At 41.0% G+C, this 21625-nt stretch overlaps 1 protein-coding gene across 4 annotated transcripts in view; it reads right to left on the reverse strand.

The window, feature by feature from the left end:
• Usp4 (ubiquitin specific peptidase 4) overlaps positions 1-21625 on the reverse strand; it is a 49453-nt gene that overhangs the window by 16789 nt on the left and 11039 nt on the right. For 2 of the 4 annotated variants that reach the window (XM_026383741.2, XM_026383745.2), the window contains exons 4-13: positions 19396-19522; positions 16989-17134; positions 16797-16858; positions 10359-10499; positions 9463-9580; positions 6061-6234; positions 3985-4143; positions 2551-2775; positions 852-935; positions 169-263 (exon numbers count right to left, since the gene is read on the reverse strand). In XM_026383741.2, coding sequence (XP_026239526.2) covers positions 169-263; positions 852-935; positions 2551-2775; positions 3985-4143; positions 6061-6234; positions 9463-9580; positions 10359-10499; positions 16797-16858; positions 16989-17134; positions 19396-19522 — 1331 coding nt within the window. Of the gene's footprint in view, positions 1-168; positions 264-851; positions 936-2550; positions 2776-3984; positions 4144-6060; positions 6235-9462; positions 9581-10358; positions 10500-16796; positions 16859-16988; positions 17135-19395; positions 19523-21625 lie in introns of those variants that run through there. The other 2 variants (XM_026383743.2, XM_026383746.2) reach the window with 2 other exon arrangements.

The raw sequence follows: 21625 nt of genomic DNA on the forward strand, positions 1-21625 counted from the left end.
TTAGCACTGATGGCTGCCCACAATTCCCTGAATATCCAGATCTTTCCACTGGGACTTGAAAAAAATGCACATGAACAGACTGCCAGAACTTCGCTGTGAAGACACAAATAAGGCAAAGCCTCTAGAATGTTACCTCTGATCCTGCACCAGAAACTGCTAAGTACTCACACAAAAATGTCATCCCGAGGCATGATGTGGCTTAAACCTTCATCCATTTGGAAAATTTTGTGGAACCGGTGATTATACACATCTGTGACCACCATCTAAGAATCAATAGTAATAGAGAGATTATAGGATGACTCAGGGTACCCCTACATTGCTTAAAACACAGAACAGGGGAAAAAAATGTCCTATTGGAGTGTTATCCCTAAAGAAACTACAATGCAACAAGCCCCACTACTTGGGGCCAAGGTTCAAAGGGGAGCAGTATGGCTCCCTTTTAGTTGCTAGCACTATCCATGCAGGTAACAAGTGCCCTAAAGTAATAGGAATGGTGACAAGTGCTGACCAGAGACTAGCTGTCATCTAGAAGGCTCTGGTGTATTCCACATGGCCTGAAGTCTCCATGCCACTTGAAGCACACAGAATCCTGCTCCTGGACTACCATGGGTACCATGACCCCCAGTGAAGGAAAGATTGTGTTTCCCAGAGCTGGAAGACACAGTCTCAATTATTGTGTGCATTGTGAGCAAGAACCAGAAGGTGTAAGACATCCAGATATACACCAATAATCACATTTGTGCTGACCAATAACAACTACCCCCCAAAAAAGTAACTACAAGGTTAAACAAATTCCAAAGGACAATGAAGTAACCCTAATAGTCTAAGTGCCACTGATCACCCCGCCTTACATTTTCTGCAGCAATGCCAGACAGCCTGGACAGAGCCTCGCACAGGTCAGAGACGGCCCCCATCAGTGGCACAGTCACACGGTACTGCAAAGGGAGAGATGGTCAAGGTAACAGGGGTACTCTATGGGGCAGGGAAATGACTTGGGAGAAGGAAGCATCATTGGGGCAGAGGCCCTTCCAGAGTCAGTAGATGGAGAGGTCAGGGTACACATGAGTCAGTAGCAAAGCACCAGAAAAAATAGGCAAGTCATCAAAATGAACACCACTCACTCAAGCAACACAGCATGGGAGCTGAGCCTTCTCTTCCCCTTCTAAAGGCTGCTAAACACTTCCCTTCTTTCCCTTGCTCTCTCTTAATTTTTGTGGTGCTGGGGACTGAACCCAGGGGCCTCATCCATGCTAGGCAAGCACTCTACCAATGAGCTATAACCTCAGCCCACACTGCTTTATTTTATTCTTCACTTTCTGGAGTAGTTTACATCTCCCTTTAAAGAATTATTAAAATAATACAAATTGCCATCTGGTTCTATATATCACCTTTTTTTAGAGATAGAAACTAAAAGCACACACCTATAATCCCAATGACTCAAAAGAATAGGCAGGAGGATCTCCAGTTCAAGGGTAGTCTGAGCAACTTAGGAAGACCCTGCCTCAAAATTTTAAAAAAATTGTATTTATTTTTTTTAATTTATTTTTATGTGATGGTGGGGATCAAACACAGTACTTCATACATGCTAAGCCAGCACTCTACCACTGAGCCACAACCCCAGCCCTAAAAACATTTTTTAAAAAGGGGAAAGGAAAGGGTTGAGATTGTAGCTCAGTAGTAGAGGACTTGCCTAGCACATGTGAGGCCCTGGGTTCGATCCTCAGCACCACCTAAAATAAACAAATAAAATAAAGGGATTGTGTCCATCTACAAATAAAAAAATATAAATATTAAAAAAAGAGGGGGGGGAATGTAGCTCTGTGGCAAAGTACCCCTGGGTTCAATCCTCTACTCCAAAAGAGGAGAGAGAGGAAAAAACAAACTAAAGAGAAGACTAAGCAATAAATCAGGATGTGAGCAATCAAGAAAACTGAACACTAAGATACTGGTCACACCTCACATCTGGCCTCTTTTTCTGGCCAAGTTCTTTTTTTTTTTTTTTTTTTAAAGCTACCACTATCATCATTCCCACCATTTTTATTTTTATTTATTTATTTATTTTTAAAGAGAGAGTGAGAGAGGAGAGAGAGAATTTTTAATATTTATTTTTTAGTTCTCGGCGGACACAACATCTTTGTTGGTATGTGGTGCTGAGGATCGAACCCGGGCCACACGCATGCCAGGCGAGCGCGCTACCGCTTGAGCCACATCCCCAGCCCTGGCTAAGTTCTTTAAGCTAATCTAAGAACAGAACTGACAAAGGAAAGTACCCGCTTTGGGTTTCTCAACATTCAGATTCAAGGACCACTTAGCAGATTAATCAGGCTATCACAGTGACATGAAGAGAACATGGGCAAAAAAGTGATAAAGAATCCCCTAAGACCTTCACAACAGGTCTTGAATGACAAGGGATTACACCAAGGTCTGATAGAGGTCAACAGCATAAACAGAGACAAACCCAAGTTTCCAAAGCAACAGATGAAAACGATCCCACCAGGGCCTGGAGACCACTCACATAAAGGGGTGTCATGACGATGCAGATTCTATTACCTGAGTTGGTCTGCAGCAAGGGTCAGCAGGAACAAGGAAGACCTCCATTATTCGATCCTTCTTCATGGGTAGTGGAAGAGTTAGGTAGCAAAATGGATCAAAGGTGACAGAAACCTTCGCACATTCTGGGCAAACCAAAGTAGATTTGAAAAGGCCATGAAAAGTGTCCACAATCACAGAATCATTCCTCAACCTGTGATTCTCCCAGGCTTCCTTTGCCACCACCTGGATGAAAAGAGAAGAGATAAGAAGAACATTCTCAACCTCTCAGTCCTTTTTCCCTACATCTAGAACGAGTCATAGCAAATACTGTGAGATACACTGAGAAGTTGTCTATGTGGCCAAGAGCATGTCAAGGCAAGCAAGGCCAGGACTGCTCTTAGCTGTAACATTCACAACAAACACCAGCTCTATGTCCAGTGACATGTTTAATAAGGTGCTGACAGAGAATCTATAGGACACAAGGGGCACTCAGAGTACCATGGGCACAAAGGGCTGACCAGAGCAAGGACTACCTCCTGGGTCCTGTCTTGTCTTTTCTCTCTCCTTCCTTCTTTCATGAATTTTTGCAGTATTGAGGACTGAACCCAGTGGCAGGAGGATTTCAAGTTCAAAGCCAACCTTAGCAACTTAGTGAGGACCTAAGCAACTCAGCAAGACCTTGCCTCAAAATATAAAAAAGGGCTGGGGATGTGCTCAGTGGTTAAGTGCCCCTGGGTTCAATCCCCAGAACCAAAAAAACAAAACAAAACAAAAAAAAACAGTCCAAGTTGTTCAGGCTACCTCAAACTTGCGATCTTTCTGCCTCAGCATCTCAAGTATCTGGGATTACATGTGTATGCCACTGTATAAACCAGAGACTGATTTCATTTATTTATTTATTTATTTTTAAAATTTTTTTTTTTAAAGAGAGAGAGAGAGAGAGAGAGAATTTTTTAATATTTATTATTTTTTAGTTCTCAGCGGACACAACATCTTTGTTGGTATGTGGTGCTGAGGATCGAACCCGGGCCGCACGCACGCCAGGCGAGCAAGCACGCTACTGCTTGAGCCACATCCCCAGCCCAGAGACTGATTTTAATGAGAGCAGTTACAATCTTAAGGGTTCACTCCACAGTTGTTTTTTGTTTTTTGAAGTACAGTTTTCAGAGTGCCCTAGTCTTTAATTAGCCTATGAAATACTAAATAAACTGACTCATTTGTGACATCAGGACCACCTCCAGTAATTCAGAAAACAAAAAAGGGAGTATAGTTAGCCCCCTTTGACCTGGAACGCATTTCCCTACCAGAGTCCACCCTCCTATCACTATCAACAATGAGAGGCAATGTGAGCCCTGGCACTAACACCCCAAGACCAGAAGATTGTCCTGTCCTCACAATGTCAATAGGAGGCAACTTTTGGATATTATTATGTAGATTGTTTCAATATCATACCGCATCTGGTCGCCCATTGGCATCCTTTGGCTCCAGGTAAGGTTTCTTCTTTACTCGGTTCAGGTCTTCATGCAATCCATCTAGAATAAAGGCTAACAGCTCCTGAGAGTCTTGTTGTTGGTAGCCAGAAAACTGAGGGGCAAAACGTCCCACTTGGGTCTACAACAAAAGCAACTATATTAGAAGGCATAATATATAAAGAACCAGTAAAGTAGAGAGACAGTGATTATCAACAACAATTTTAAAGAGTTAGCTAGGACAAGAGGGAAAACACCACCTACTTGAGTAGCCCAATTAACTCCTAAAGAACCTAACAGAGGTCAATGGTGCCCATCAAAGAGAAGGCTCAGAACAGAGAGCAAGGACAGCCAGGGATTTAGAACCTGGGCTACTACCCTATAATGGAGGTGAGGATCAGCACTCTGAGTAGCCACACCTAAGTACTAAGACAAATCCCTCTCTAATGTCCTTTTCTTTAGTTTAGTCTTAAACTCCAGAACAATGTTAGAAATGATACCTGCATCAGCTAGATGAATCCTCTTGCACATAATAGTCCTCATGTGTCTAGATAATTGACTACCCAGTATTGCTCTCCACAAGCAATCCTTGGAATGTGGACACCAATTAGCAGCAACAGCATTACCTAGGGCCTCAGTATAAATGTACATTCTCAGGCCCAACCCCAGACCCATTTAATCAGAAACTCTAGAGATGGGCCCAGCAGTCTGTATTGTAATAACCCTTTCCAGAGATTCTGATGTATACTAAAATCACTATTCTACACCTGTGTTGTCTAATACCATAGCCACTAACTGCATTTGGCTATTCAAATTTAAAAGAATTAAAATTAAATTCAGGGACTAAAGTATAGCTCAGTGGTAGAACGTGTGCCTACCAGGTGCAAGGCCCTGGGTTCAATCACCTATACCAAGAGAAAATAAATAAATATATATAATTTAAAACTCAGTTTCTTGGTTCTGCTAACAGCTCAAAATGCCCAGTGGCACTTGAACTAGTGCCTGTTACCAGACAGTGCAGATATAAAATATGAGGAAGTTAAGCTGCTCAAACACCCCCTAAATATCACCTGCCAATTATTTATTTATATTAGCTTAAGCCCAGTGTGTTTCACACAGTTCTAGTTTCTTTATGACTTATTATATGAATAATAATTTACTTCTATTTCCCAGGGATTAATGTGTCCAAGGGGATGAAAGAGAATTAATTTTCAATTTCAACAAGCTACTTGAGATTTTTCTCTTTCTTTCTTTTTCTTTTATGGTACTGGGGACCCAGGGCCTAACATATTAGACAAATGCTCTACCAGTGACCTAAACCCCCAGCCTGAATTTTCATTTTCTCATTGAGCTAAGATGCTATTTTCTTTTCCTTTTTCTGAATCAAAAATGTGCAAATCTTTTTTTTACCATGTGCTTCCTGAAAACTCCTTGAACCCCACCAGTGCAGGTTAAGTAGGGTTCCTCAGATTTCAACTTATGGGGACAAGGCACTTTCCCTTAGCAGAGAAGAAGAAAAAAAGAAGAAGAAAAAAAAAAAAAAACATTTAGGGCTATGGAAAGCCCAAGCTGCTCCAAGGCCCAGTGCACTTCATTATCTCCTCCCCAAATCTTACTAGCTGAGGGACCTAAGTGAGAACTGCTCCTCACATCACCTTCTGAGAAAATCAACCCAATTCCTAACTGAGGGGTGGGGTGGGGATAACTCAGACCACAGGGATGTAGGGTTCAGGCTCAGGGATCCTGGGAATAGCCTTCACATAATCCTGGAAGTTAAACTGAATTTTTATGGTCTTGGTTTAGGACACTGAATGTAAACACTGCCACCACAGAATATACTATTCTGAGCAATCAAGTGACTCCTGGGGCATCCCAGGCTAGATGTGGGCATTAAGGGCACTTAAGTGTTTGCTAAATGACAATAAAGAAGGGTTCAATATTATGGTGCTTTCAGTATTAGACCTCACCTTAATCTCAAATGAAAGTAAAGGGATGCCTCATTACAACACTAAACCACTCTTCTCAAAAAAGGAAAACAGAAATACATAAGTCAGCTTACTTTGAACATTCGAGGTGCCACGTGAGCATCCCTTCCAGACCACATCTGCTTAATGAGCTCTGCATAGGCCTCTGCAATCTCCCCTTTCATGCCCAGAGGATTGTCTCTGTTGATTTCTGCTTCATATTCATCTTTGAGAAAGTAGTCAGTCAGTGGTGCAGTGTTGCTTAGGCACTGAAACAGAATATGATTAGAGCTTACACCTCTTCAAGTGAACTTACAAAAACAAGATAAACCAAGTTCTAGGAGATGGGATTGTGGCTCAGCAGTAGAGCTCTTGCCTAGCATGCTCGTGGCCCTGGGTTCGATCCTCGGCACCACATAAAAATAAATGAATGAAATAAATGTATTGGGTCCAACTACAACTAAAAAACAATAAACAAAACAAAAAAAAAAGATAAACCAAGTTCTAAAGGGCCACTAAGGGTCAGCCCCAAGAAAATGAAACACTAAGAAGCTTCTTGGGGGCTGACACCCATAAAGCTGAGGGACCACCTCACAGCAAACCTCCTAAGGACACGGTCCTGGAGGAGCTCACATGCAGTAACTAAGACTTCATCTCTCAAACAAGGTACTTGGGGATAAAAGCTCAATATTTTATCCAAAGGAAGATAATAATATTTAGGATAATAATTTTTCAATGGAAGTGACTAGGAAAATTCCAGTTCTTCATGAGAAAACAAAATATAATTAAGAAAAACACAAATGCCTACTAAAATATCCTAAGGGAAAAAAAAATGAGGATAATCAGTATAAAAGCCATAAATAATACTATTATATAAGTATATATTAATTTTAACTTCAAATTTTAAAATGGGCACTGCAGCCAGGTGTGGTGGCACATATCTATAATCCCAGTGACTGAGAAGGCTGAAGCATGAGTATTGCAAGTTCAAGTCTAGGCTCAGCAACTTAGTGAGGCCCTAAGTAACTTAGCAAGACCATGTCTCAAAAAAATAAAAAATAAAAAGGGCTGGAGATATAGCTCAGTGGTAAAATGTCCCTGGGTTCAACCTTTAGTACCAAAAACACAAAAACAAAAACAAACAAACAAAATGTTGGACTAAAAGTGTTTCAGATCTGTTTTTAAAGACTTTGGAATATTGAACATGCCTAATCCAAAAATTTTAAATCCAAAATGCTCTGAAATCTAAAACTTTGTGAGCACTCAAGAAATTTCAGAGCCAGATGTGTGGTATATGCTTATTATAGCAGCTGTTCAGGATGCTGACGAAGGAGGATCACTTGAGACAGAGTTTGAGGCCAACCTGGGTAACATAGTGAGAATCTCATAAATAAATAAATAAATCCCCAAAAAATTCTGGAGCAATTTTTTTTTAAGTTGTAGTTGGACACAATACCTTTATTTTATTTATTTATTTTTATGTGGTGCTAGGGATCACACCCAGGACCTCAACCATGCTAGGCAAGCACTCTACTGCTGAGCCACAACCCCAGCCCCTGTGGAGCACTTTGGACTGCTCAATTTGTATTTACATCTACAGTTATAAAGTTTCTCATTATTATTACCCTAACTCAACAGCTAAATAAAGTGGAAAGTACAAAGAGCTGAGAAAACATATCAATAAAAAGTCAAATCTCAGCCAGGCTTGGTGGCACATGCCTGTAATCCAAGCAACTTTGGAAACTGAGGCAAGAGGATCTCAAGTTTGAGGACAGCCCAGGCAAGTTAGCCAATCTCAAAAAATGAAAAGAGATGGGCATGTAGCTCAGGGTACCTCTGGGTTCAATCCACAGTACCACCAGGGGGAAAAAGAACAATATAAAACCTCAGGGGTCTTTTCTTTAGTACTAGGCTATTTCACCACAATGGCGAAAAATTATTTCCAAATCCAAGAGTTACCTAACCTTTAAAAAAAAAAACTTCAAAAAAATAAAAATGAGAATTTTCCCTTACCCAAAAAGGCTTGAGTTTTGTACTTGATTTCTGGGAAATAAATATATTTATCCCAGAAGACTATGCCTAATAGGAGTGTGTCTGTGTGGCCTTGGATTATACCAGATACACTAACAGCATGATTTCTGGGTCCAGGGAGCTTACTACACCTGTATAGTCCTAGAATAAAAGCTACCACTGAGGAAAGACCAGCAAATGACTTAAGAGAGTGCTGTGGGTTGCATAAAATCATTCCACTGGGCAATTAATCTATCATATCTATATAAAGAAGCTCTCCCAAAATTATGGCTATTGAAGCTCAGGTGAGATTCCATGGTTGGTAGTACTCTGTGCATCATCATTATATGTCAGTGCCAGTAAAGTCATGTGTCCTGATTCCATAGAGAGAGAACAACAGAAGCTCAACCATTTGGAACCCTCCTGGATTCTGCTCTATTTATTTCTCCCCTTGGCTGATTTTATTATGTAACTTTTCCCTATAATAAAGCATTATCAACGGGCTGGGGATGTGGCTTAAGCGGTAGCGCGCTCGCCTGGCATGCATGAGGCCCGGGGTTCGATCCTCAGCACCACATATAAAAACAAAGATGTTGTGTCTGCCGAAAAACTAAAAAAATAAATATTAAAAAAATTCTCTCTCTTTAAAAAATTTTAAAAATAAAGCATTATCATGAATTTAACAGCTTCATATGAATTCTGTAAATACTTCTAGCAAATTATCAAAACTGTGGGTAGTCTCAGGAACCCCCAAATTTGCAGTTGGCATCAGAATTGAGGGCAGTCTTCAGAATTGATGCCCTTCTAACTTTGTAGCTGCGCCCTAACTCATTGCAACCCATGTTTACCATAGTACTATCACATTATATATGCCTAATAAATATATGAAGAACAAATGAGGGTCCAAAGGGAGGATTTTAGGATTTCTCCAGTGACAGGTATGAAGTAAGCATGGGGTCTTTTTTTTTTTTAATCTTTATTTTTTAGTTTTCGGCGGGCACAACATCTTTGTATGTGGTGCTGAGGATCGAACCCAGGCCGCACGCATGCCAGGTGAGCGCGCTACCACTTGAGCCACATCCCCAGCCCAGCATGGGGTCTTTGGTTAAAAAAAAAAAAAAAAGGTAAACCTTCAGTAAGGAATAACTGAGATTGGTACCTGCTGTAAGTCTCCTTATCCTATCAGAGACCAACCAGATAGGTACTTCAAAACTCTTAGGGAGTTTATAACCTAATGGTTAACAAAAATTCAAAATATTTCTATTGTAAAACCAAACACAAACACAGAATTGAATAAGACATTCTGGGGCCACAAACACTGTGGAGGCCATTCTGAACCAACCACTGGGAGCTGTCCTGGCAGAATGCTAAAGCGCTAAAAGTAAACAAGTTGAGGACCCTAAGAAAAGATCAGCTTAGCACTAGCAGACCATTCCCACCCAAGCCTCATGACACCCTGATGTTCAGATGGCAGCTCTCCCCTCTACCTGCAAAGCAGAGTTCATGAAGCAGGTGTTCCCCAGGTTTCCAAGTCCGCATAGCCCAGGATGTATATGAGATGATGGGGGCTCCTGACAATTGTATGAAGCAGAGAAGCCAGATCCACTGAAAAACACAACCCATATCAGCAATAAAAGCAAGTGTTGCCCACATGACCTCAGGATACCTTTGGGGGCTCCATTGGGGCCTCTAGAACTTGTGTCTGGTATTAGCCCCATGATATAAATTCTCTCTACCCACCTCTTCACACCTCCAGACCTGTACCCTGCCCATGACTTGACATGCTAGCAGGTTGTAAACATATCCTTAAGAAGAGAAATATATTTGAATTTTTATATCCTTTGAGAAGGCTGTCAGACTACTTCAGGGAAGAACATTCTGGTTATCAAAATCAAAAGCATGCATCTGCCATAGCCCACCAGGCCACACCCAACCTTGACTAAGCCTGAGTTCATGCATACTCCTTCCTCACTAGTTCTTTCCACCTTGTCTATGCTATCTGAAGGTGGTCCTGAAAGACTTGGAGAAAGGATCCCACAGGGTAAATAGATAGGGCTCTTCCACAGCTGCAAATCATCCCCTTATTGCTAATCTGGCATATGGCCAGTCTATCCTTCCAAAATAAATGCACTGTGCCCCTACAATCACCAGTGACTTAGGCTATGGGGAAAACACCAGCCTATAGGACAATAAGCAATGTAAGTCAGAAGTAGGAGGCACACTTAGACTGTGGGTATGAAAAGTAGTGAGAGACCACCTGCAACCCATTCCTAGGGGGAGCTCTGATCCCATGATGCTTAGCCTAACAACAGATGAGAACTCCAGATACAGTCTGCAAATGGACTCAGAGGAAGGGAAGCAAAGTGAAATGGCCTGCTCTTACCCCCTGCTGACACCGGAACTGTGCATCCCAGAGGTGTTAGTGCTATCACCATTTGCAATGGGAGAGGCAGACACTGAGGAATAGGGACTTGCTGATGATTTTGGAGAGGTAGTAAAATTTCTGCTAGGCACAGTGCTTGATCTGGGAGAGAGAAGCAGAAACAATGCTACTGATTTTTTGCAAAGTGCAAGCCCTATTTAATGCCTTAGGACTTTTTTCAAGAAATGTTCTCCATATTCAATCAGTTAAAATAAGCTCCAAAAGTCCTATTTTTATAATTCTTCAAGATAAATTAAGTTCAGAAATTAATTAATCTTCAGGTCTCATTAGCCTACATGGTCATGTAGGTCATGTACTGAATCTTCCAGTGCAATAAACCACAAGGTTGAACTTCAGGGCATTCTGATTTCATTTATAAATTACAAGTTTTTCTGAAATTTTAAGTTTTACCAGTGAAAGGCACAGAAAAATGGCAATGAGACTTCTCTCAAGGGCTGAGATTGTGGCTCAGTGGTAGAGTGCTGCCTAACACACGCAGGGGCCCTGGGTTCGATCCTCAGCACCACATAAAAATAAATAAATGGAATAAAGGTATTGTGTCCAACTTAAAAAAAAAAAAAAAAAAGACTTCTCTCAAAATAGTTGACACAGAGGCATGGTGGTACACACCTATAATCACAGCAGCTCAGTAGGCTGAGGCAGGAGGATCATGGGTTCTAAGCCAGCCTCAGCAATTTATTGAGGCCCTGAGCAACTCAGTGAGATCCTGTCTCTAAATAAAGTACAAAAAGGGCTAGGAATGTGGCTCAGTGGTTAAGCACCCCTGGGTTCAATCCCTGGTACCAAAAGGAAAAAAAAAAAAAAAACACTTGACACACGAACTAAGGTTGTAGTTCAGTGGTAGAGCACTTGCCTAGCACAAAGTGAGGCACTGGGTTCAACCCTTAGCGTCATATAAAAAATAAATAGAAAGATATTTAAAAAAATAAAATTAATTATTTAAAATACTTCACACAAGTCAGGGGTAGAGCTTCAGACCTGTGATCCCAGTTATTCAGAAAGCTAAGACTAGAGGTCTACATTTTGAGGTCAGTGTCAGCAAATCAGTGAGATTATCTCATATTTTTATTAAAAGCCAGTCATGGTAGTGCACACCTATAATTACAGTAACTTGGGAGGCTGAGGCAGGAGGATTTCAAGTTTGAGGCCAGCCTGGGAAACTTAGTGAGAACCTATCTCAAAATGAAAGAGCTGGGGTGTTGGAGTTGTGGCTCAGTGGTGGAGTGCTCACCTACCATGTGTGAGGCACTGGGTTCGAGCCTTAGCACCACATAAAACTAAAATAAAGGTATTGTGTTCACCTACAACTAAAAAAAGTGCTGGGGGGCTGGGGCTGTAGCTCAGTGGTAGAGTGCTTGCCTAGCATGTGTGAGGCACTGAGGTTTGATCCTCAGCACTGCATATAATTAAATAAAGGTATAAAAATATAATAAACAGCTAGGGATGTGACTCAGTAGTAGAGTGCCCCTGGGTTCAATCTCTAGTACAGGGAAAATAAGAGATAAAAAGGATTGGGGTGGGAGCTGGGATTGTGGCTCAGCGGTAGAGCGCTCGCCTAGCATGGGTGGGGCCCAGGTTCGATCCTCAGCACCACATAAAAATAAAGGCACTATGTTGTGTCCATCTACACCTAAAAAAATATTTAAAACAACAACAAAGGATTGGCTCAGTGCTGCAGTGTTTCCCTAGCATGCATAAGGTCCTGGGTTCAATACCCAGCAGAAGGGAGGGAGGGAGGGAAGGAAGGAAGAAGGAAGGGAGAGAGGGAGGAAATAATGCCTGACAAATGGCAATTATTTTTTGGTGCTGGGAATCTAATCCAGGAACACTTTACTACTGAGCTACCCCCAACCCTTTCTTATTTTTCATTTTGAGACAGATTTTGCTAAACTGCCCAAGCTGGCCTCAAACTTGCAACCTTGTCTCAGCTCTGGAAGCCATTTAAGGGAAATTGCTTTTGGTTTTTCACATTTGCCAAATGTGAGTAATCTCTATGTTTCAAATTCATATTTCAATATTTTTCACAGACTCTTATTTCAGATTCTACTTTCAGATTAATTAATCTATAGTTAACTGCCCCAAATCTGAAACTGCTACCTAGTCTATCAATATTATAGACTGCATAAAACAGAAGAAAGCGAATCTTTCGGCTTTGTTTCAAATATGTGCAACTGTGATTTTCCTTCTACAACACTGGTTATTTTTACTATGGGAACAATTTTACTATGATACTCTCCTGCAAAGAAATATATAAGCTGGGTACACACACCTATGATCCCAGAAACGTGGGAGTCTGAGGCAGAAGAATCGACAAGTTCAAGGCTAGCGTCAGCAACTTTCTGAGATCCCATCTCAAAATTTTAAATAAATAAATAAATTTAAATTTCTTTTTTTCTTTATTTCTTTCTTAAGATACTGGTCTCACTATGTTGTCCAATGTTTTTCTCAAAATCCTGGACTCAAGCAACCTTCTTGCTTCAGCCTCCCAAGTAGCTGGGATTATAGGCATATACCACTGGACCCAGCTGTCATAAAACTTTGTATTAGAGTATTTCATTAAAAGGTATTTAAGTCATGAATGTATAAAAATCAAAGAAATTGTAACAAGTGAATATGGCTATATAACCAGTACCCAGACCAAAAACAGGGCAGCATCAACCCCCCAAGCATCCTTCCCAGGCTTCTTACAGTCAAAGTTCTTCCCAAAGCTAACAACCAACCTGACCTCCCCAGAGATTATTTTGCCTATTAAGTTTTATATCAACAGAATCATATAATACATCCTGCTTTATGTCCAGCTTCTCTCTTTTAACATTATGTAGAAACTCACTCATGTTGCTGTGCTGAATTCCACTGTATATGTACACAGCAACTTATCATGGATTGTTGGAGGACTCTGGATTAACTTGAAAGTTCATGACTATGACAAACAATGCTGTTGTGAACAACCTTGAACATGTCCTTAAGTGAACATGGGATGTGTTTTTGTTAGCTGTATGCCTAGGAGTAGGAAAGTCAAATTGTAGAATATGTATAAAGTTCTAAAAAAAATATATTGGGAATTGAACCCAGAAGTGCTCTACCACTGAACTACAACCCCAACCCCTTTTATTTTGAGACTGAGTCTTGCTCAGTTGCCCAGCTTGGCTTTGAACTTGTCATCCTCTTGCCTCAGCCTCCAAAGTAGCTGGGATTATAGGCATTTACCACTTTGCCTAGCTGTGTTTCTCTCTCTCTCTTTTTTTCCTGGCATTGTTCTTTTCTTATCTTGAAATTCTAGATATATATAATTTGTAAGATAGATGTATTGTTAATATCTTCTTTCACGCTGTGGCTTTCCTTTTTACTCTCTGATGAACATAAGATCTTTTTTTTTTTTTTTTTTTTTTTGGTACCAGGGATTGAACCCAGGGGCACTTAACCACTGAGTCATATCCCCAGCCCTTTTTATATTTTTATTTAGAAACAGGGTCTCACTGAATTGCTTAGGGGCTTGACAAGATGCTGAGGCTGGCTTTGAACTCACAATCCTCCTGGCCTCAGCCTCCATAGTTGCTGGGATTCCAGGCATGCACCACCATGCCTGGCAATAAATTCTTAATTATGTTGATGATGTAGACTGAAACCAGGGCCTTGTTTATGCACTTTCATCCTCTTGTCCCTGTCATTTTCTCTCTACCACCTCCTTACCTCCTGGTCTTCAACCTCTACTTCCTATCATCCCTCAGGATCTAGCCACACAATGTCCTGCTGGTTTTCAACCAGGCCTGCTTCAGCTCAGGACATCTGCAGCTGCTGTTTCTTCTGATTAATGATGTTATTTGTTCCTATTGAGTACCTCAATCCATGCTGACTCCCTTACTTCCTAGACGGCTATCTTCAAATGAATCCTGGTTAAATCTGTCCCATTCCAAAGGCTACAGCTCACTAATTCTCTTCCCACATTTTTATCCACAATGTTTGTAAGTCACTGGAAACACATGTTTTTCTTTTATTCTGCTCCTTGAGATAAAGACTTGGTATTTACCATATCCTCAGTATGAACAACAGTATCTAGTACCATGTGAGAGAGTGGAGAAGAGAATGTACCTCAGGAATTCCACTCTGCACTTACTGCCTATTGGCCACACCTTACTAGGAGACTAACCTTCAGGAAGTCTCAACAAGGCACTGCTCTTTTCCAAAAACTGCCTCTTAAACACAATCTCTTAGGTCTCAGGGTATGAGAAGGATAGGGAGAAACTAGGCTGAGAAGAGAAAAAGGTGCAGTTAAGTCTCCCCTGGGGGCTGGGATTATGGCTCAGTGGCAGAGCTCTTGCCTAGCACATGTGAGGCACTGGGCTCAATCCTCAGCACCACATAAATAAATAAATAAAATGAAAGCATTGGTTCATCTGCAATTTAAAAAAAAGTCTCCCCTGACCAGTATACCCAGCTTTCTTTCGCCCTGAGCTACCAGTTCTGTCTCACAGGCTGTAATCTAAACACCTTCTCTCTACCCAGGGGGGTTTCTTTCAATTATTTGGCATTTTCAGCTTCAAAATGGAATTGACTGCCTTGGTTTGTATATTACTTTCCTGTTGCAGATGTCACAAATTGTCATAAACTCAGTAGCTTAAAATAACACAGATTTATTATCTGCAGTTATGGAAGTCAAAAGTCCAAAATGGTTCTCTCTGAACTAAAATCAAGGCATTGGCCAGGGTGCATGTGTTTGGGGAGGCTTTAGGTACTCCTACAGGCTGCCCATATTCCTTGGCTCATGGCCAGTTGAATTTTTCTCACATTTCACTACCTTGAATCTGCTTTTGTCCTCATACAATTTTGACTCTCCAGCCTTCCTTTAACTCTTAGGACACTTGCAATTATATTGGATCCACCTACATGATCTCTCCATGTCAATATCATTATCTTTTTTCTTTATATGGTACCAGGGATTGACTCCAGAGGCACTTTAACACTGAACCACATCTCCAGCAATTTTTATTTTGAGACAGGGTCTTGCTAAGTTACTTAGGGCCTTGCTAAATTGCAGAAGTTGGCCTCGAACTTGCAGATTCTCCCATTTCAGCCTCCCGAGTAACTGGGAAAACAGGTGTGCATCCTTAGGCCTAGCTCATTATCTTTTTTTTTTTTTAGGTGTAGATGGACACAACACAATACCTTTATTTTTATGTGATGCTGAGGATCAAACCTGGGCCCCACCCATGCTAGGTGAGCACTCTACCGATGAGCCACAATCCCAGCCCCTCATTATCTTAATTATATATGCAAAATCTCTTTGTAATCTAATATATTTGTAAATTCTGAGGATTAGAATATGGACATTTTGGGGGGCATTATTTTTCCTATCCCAGCTATTTTTGCCAACTTATCAGGAAACAGTAACTGAGCTTTCTAAGAACCAGAGTCCATGGCTGGACTTCAAGAGATCTGTAAAATCCTTGAAAATGTTTGCAATCTGTAAAATTCCCAAATATTCTGAATATCTATGCATGTTTCTCAAGATGGCTTTTAGTTTTCATGCCATTCAAATGAGCTATGAACATATCACTATATTACAAAGTCCAAGTCCTAACAAAAGGAAGAGAGCAGATCCCAACACCGTCCCTGTAACTATTGGAGCACAGACATAATTTCCCAATCTTACACTATAAGGCAAGTTCAACACTTTTTTCTCTTTGAAGGACATGCACAATTCCACATATTTCATGAATATCTAAAATAACTATGCCTGGAGTCCCAATTTGTTTAATTTATGTGGTACTGAGGTTGGAACTCAAGGGAAGCCTCCCACCAAGCTACATCCTCAATCCTCAATCCTTTATTATTTTGAGTCTACGTTCACACTTGTGATCCTCCTGTCTCCTGAGTTGTTGGGATTATGGGAACGTGCCAATGCACCTGACTAGAGTTCCAGTTTAGTATCTGAACAATACCCCTGTAATCATGAGTAACAGGACACTAAGCAGAGTGGGATGGGATCAAACTATCACCTTTAAGTCATATAAGACCTCATGCATAATCCCTCTTCTTTTCCCTCACAGTCCCTAACCAGAGGTGGAAAAATAAAGGATCTTGAAAAAAATCAAAGTCATCTCTTGCTAGAGCAGTCAATGTCAGATCCTGCCCCTTGTCTTTCTCCTTCTCTCATTCTCAATAAGCAAAGGCTTGTGGCCTTGCTGAGACACACTGACAGGTTTCCCTTAGATGAATGCTCAGAATGCTGCTTACCAAGAGCTTGTATCTTCATCTAAGACTAAACTGCATGATTTTTCCATCTGATTCAGAACCATTTTTCTAAGTACAACTGCCTTAGAAAAGAATGTCTCTATTACACCTGTGAGCCCAGCCACATGGGAGAAAACATTCACTTACTTCGACTGCAGGGTCTGCCTGGGCCATGTGCCATCTTCATTTTGGGGCTCAATTACTAGCACCTGAGTGAAAGGGGAAACCAAATGAGGAGAGTGCAATCCACCCCACTCCTGACATGCTTATAGCCAGAAGCTTTTTGGTCAAATACCCTGGACAGAGCTGCCTGTTTGAGCATAGCCTGGGCCCTCCTACCTGACCCTGGTAGAGCCCAGCATCTTGGATAGTGTTGTCTAGTTTGCTCAACTGCTCGTAGGTGTTGCTCATGTATTTGTTCCAGAGCCGTGTTTCACGCTCCGCTGGGATGTTGAACAGCTTCCGCATCTCCTTCTCGATGGTTGCTAGGGTGCAGAAACATTACTCAGAGCTTTCTACCAATACAAGGCTAAAGACAGCCAAGGCAAACCAATGTTCATCCTCTTTCCTTTTCAGATGCTCACATGTACTTTGGAACAAAAGTTCTGACAGAACCTCGGCCCTCTGGTAACTCCTGAAGGCCTCCTCTTGCACTTGTACACCCAAAAACTTTCCTTAGGCTTCTCTGATAATTTAGGTCATATTTCTAGCACAGACACACATAGAAAGTGAGAAACAGAGTTCAGTGTGATAGCACCTGCCTGTAATGCCAGCATATAGGAGGCTGAGGCAGGAAGATCACAAAATCAAGCCCAGCTGGGCAACTGAGCCAGAACTGGGTATATAGCTCAGTGGTAAAGTGCCCCTGGGTTCAATCCCCAATATCGCCACAAAAAAAAAAAAAAAAGGTTAAAAAAAAAAAAAAAAGCAGTGCTGTGGTAGTGTGGCTGAGTTATAGAGCACTTTCCTAGCATGCATGAAATCCTAGGTTCAATCCCCAGAATAAAGAAAAAAGAAAAAGTAAAGACCTGGGGACATAGCTTGGTTGGTCAAGTGCTTGCCTCACAGGCACAAGGCCCTGGGTTCAATGTTCAGTACCACTAAACAAAAAGTGAAGTTAGGCACAGTGAGCTCACCTACAATCCCAGCTACATGGGAAGCAGAAAGAGGAGGAATGCAAGTTAGAGACCAGTCTTAGCAAATGAGCAAGACCCTATCTCAAAATATCTCAAAATAAAAAGGTTTAGGGATGTGATTCATTGGTAAAATAATAATAAATTTTTAAAAATTAAAAAAATTAAGAAGGATTCTCTTTGGAGTTAAAACAGATATGGGGGGACTGGAGTTGTGTCTCAGTGGTAAAGCACTCACCTGGCATATGTGAGGCATTGGGTTCGATTCTCAGCACCACATAAAAATAAATAAGTAAATAAAATAAAGGTCCATTGAAAACTAAAAATAAATATTTAAAAAAAGATGGTTTCAAAGCTAGCTCTGCCACTTTTTTGCTGAAATTGCCATGATGAATAGGTGTGATTGTGTGTGTGCACACATAATGCACATAAACACATATCTTTTGGTGCTGAGGATTAAATCTAGGGCCTTGCATACACTACTGCCACTCAGCTAGCTATACCTCAAGTCCCTTGCTGAGACTTTTTTAATAAGTTATGTTTAACTTCCCTGACTCTTCATTTCTTCATCTTTATTACCATATGACAAATGAGCTCAGTATTCTATAGAACATAATTCCCACATTTGACTCTCTAAAAGAATCTCCTGAGAGCCAGGTGTGGCAGCCCACACCTGTAATCCAACAGTTTGGGATGCTGAGGCAGGAGGATTATGAGTTCAAAGCCAGTCTCAGCAACTTATCGAGGCCCTAAGCAACTCAGTGAGACCTGTGTCTAAGGGACTGGGGAAATAAGTCAGTTGGGAGAATGCTTGACTCTCATGCACAAAGCCCTGGGTTCAATCCCCAGCATCACAATAAATAAATAAATAAAGCAAGCAAGCAAGCAAGCCCTGGTTTGGAAGAAGTTCCTTTAAAAAAAAAAAAAAAGAAGACAGACAGAAAGTAAGAGAGAGAGAGAGAGAGAGAGAAAGAAACCAACAAACGAACAAGCAAGCCTGTGTCTAAATAAAATATAAAAATGGGCTGGGTATGTGGCTCAGTAGTTAAGTGCCCCTGGGTTCAACCCCCAGTACCAAAAAAAGAAAAAGAATCTCCTGAACTGGGCTTGGTGGCACAAGGCTATAATCCCAGCAACTTAGGAGGTCAATGGAGGAGGATCACAGTTCAAAGTCAGCCTCAGCAACTTATCAAGACCCTGTGTAAAAAAAATAAAAAGGGGAGCTGGGATTGTGGCTTAACGGTAGAGCACTTGCCTAGCATGAGCAGGACCCGGGTTCAATCCTCAGCACCACATTAAAAAATAAAGACATTGTATTGTGTCCATCTACACCTAAAAAATAAATATTAAAATAATAATAATAATAATAATTAAAAATAAAAAGGGCTGGGGATAAAAAGCTGCTCAGCATATAAACACCCATGAGTTAACTCCCTAGTGCCAAAGAAAAAGAAGAAAAGAAAAAAGAATCTCCTGGGCAACAGGTTCCCAGGTCAGGACTGGCCTGAGATGATCTGGACACAGGTCTGAAGATGTGCCCCAGCTTTCCTTTCTATCAGCCACTGTGTCCTGCACTCTCCCCAGATATCTAGAACCCCAGCCCAGCTGCTCACCAATGGTGTCTGCCTTGCTGAAATGGCAACTCAGCACATTGGTGGGGTCGCTGTTCTCACAGAGCTTCAGTTCCAGCAAATATACCTCCACTTTGCAGTGCTTGACAAATAGGCCATGCTCCACAACCTGTAAACAAAAGGCAGGGATGAAGGAGCAGTTCTAAAACTGAACAGTACTGGGAAGAAAGTGTCTCCATAAGACCAAAAGGAAAAACTTTAGTCATCAGTTTCCCTCAGTAATTAGAGATCAAAAGTACAAACTTTTTCATCTACATGTACAAATTTTTAAAACCATCAGCATCTGTCCTAGGATTTAAGACTTTTTTCCACTCATTAGGGCCAACCATGATAGAACCATTAAATCCTAACTGGATTTAATGCCACATCAAGGCTTCCAGGAAAGTCTCAGAACATCAACTTTGCACAGAAAAGTTACTGTAAACTCATTCTCCTTAAAATACATGCCTGATGTAGAAGAATTCTCAGTGGTAGAACACATACCTAACATGTTTGAGACCCTGGGTTCAATCCCCAGCACCATAGAATTAAAAAAAAAAAAAGGTAGAGGGGGCTGCATTTGGTGATATAACCTGTAATCCCCGCAACCTGGGAGACTGAGGCAGGAAGATTAAAATTCAAGGCTAGTCTGGGCAACTTACTAAGACCCTGTCTCAAGATTTTAAAAAATAGATAAACAAAAGGGGCTGGAAGAGGCTGAGGCTGTGTAGCTCAGTGGCAGAGTGCTTGCCTAGCATGTGTGAGGCACTGGGTTCCATCCTTAGCACCACATAAAAATAAAAACAAAGGCATTCTGTCCATCTACAATTACAAAAGAAATTTTTTTTTAAAAAAAGGGCAGGGGGCTGGGAACTTAGTTCAGTGACATTTCATCTACTACATAAAAGGCTGTAGGCTCAACCCCCAGTTCTGCAAAACAAAATGAAATAACAATGTTTTAAAAGTAAAAAAGGGCTGGGGTTGGGGATTTAGCTCACTGGCAAGCCAACTGCCTAGCACAAACAAAGGTCTACGCAATAGTTGAGACCTTTCTCAAAATAAAAATCAAAAAGGGCTGGGGATGTAGCTCAGTGGTAAAGCACCCCTTGGTTAAATCTCCAATACCAAAAAAATAAAAAAGGCTTACTAATTAGAACAAATTAAATAATTATTTAAAGTAAATAAATAGTAAATAAAATAAAAAGGCCTAGAGGGCTGGGGATGCAGTTCAGTAATAGTGCACTTTCCTACTACATATGAGGCCCTGGATCTAATCTCCAGTAACATAATAGAAGAAAAAAAGAAAACAAAGCTAATTAACTCATCAATTCAGAGTCATACTTGTGCATAAAGCCAGATACTGCACAAAAGGGAAGTCACTGTTCACCTTTAGGTGAGATCATGATGCTGCTTCCTCCCTTGGAGAGTTTGTCAAATTAGTGACTAAAGAATATATAAATATGTATAAATATATATAGAAATATATATATCATTCTTGGCAGAATACTCACACTGCAATACTACTGGCATTTAGGAACATCTTTAGAAGGCTAGCATGCCCCTAACCTTTTGATCCCTAACCTTCTCAGGAGTTCAAGATAGAGGAAAAAAATAGTTATGGCCCTAAATGACTTTTAGATACATTGTATCACTAAAAAAAAAAAGAAGCACTGTACCAGGACTGCAACTCTTTACTACTCAGCTAAGAATACATACCCAATAGAGTAAGAATTTTACCTTGTCCCTAAACATCAGCAGACATGTGAGCTCTTGTGATTTCCGGATAGACAGGACAAGAAAACAACTGTGGGAGACAGGGTGATGGTCTTCTTGTGAGTCTTATCTACCAGAGGTGCTAACAATCTGGGATTCTGCCCTGGGGTTTATATTCCCTCAAGGGGATAATATTCTCTGGGTGTAAATGCCTGATTTTTAAAGTACTCAACTATGTGGCCAAAGACGGAAGCACAGAAGTAAAAGTGATGGTGTTTTGCCAGGCATGGTGGCCCACGCCTACAATCCCAGTGGCTCAGGAGGCTGAGGCAGGAGGATCGAAAGTTCAAAGCCAGCCTCAGCAACGGTGAGGTGCTAAGCAACTCAGTGAGGCCCTGTCTCTAAATAAAATATTAAAAAGGGGTGGGGATATGGCTCAGTGGTTATAGCCCCTGGTTTCAATCCCCAGTACCAAAAAAAAGAAAGGTGGTGTTTTCACACATTATCCCAGTGACTGAGG

This window comes from Urocitellus parryii, chromosome 2, assembly GCF_045843805.1.
Source record: "Urocitellus parryii isolate mUroPar1 chromosome 2, mUroPar1.hap1, whole genome shotgun sequence".
NCBI lineage: Eukaryota > Metazoa > Chordata > Mammalia > Rodentia > Sciuridae > Urocitellus > Urocitellus parryii.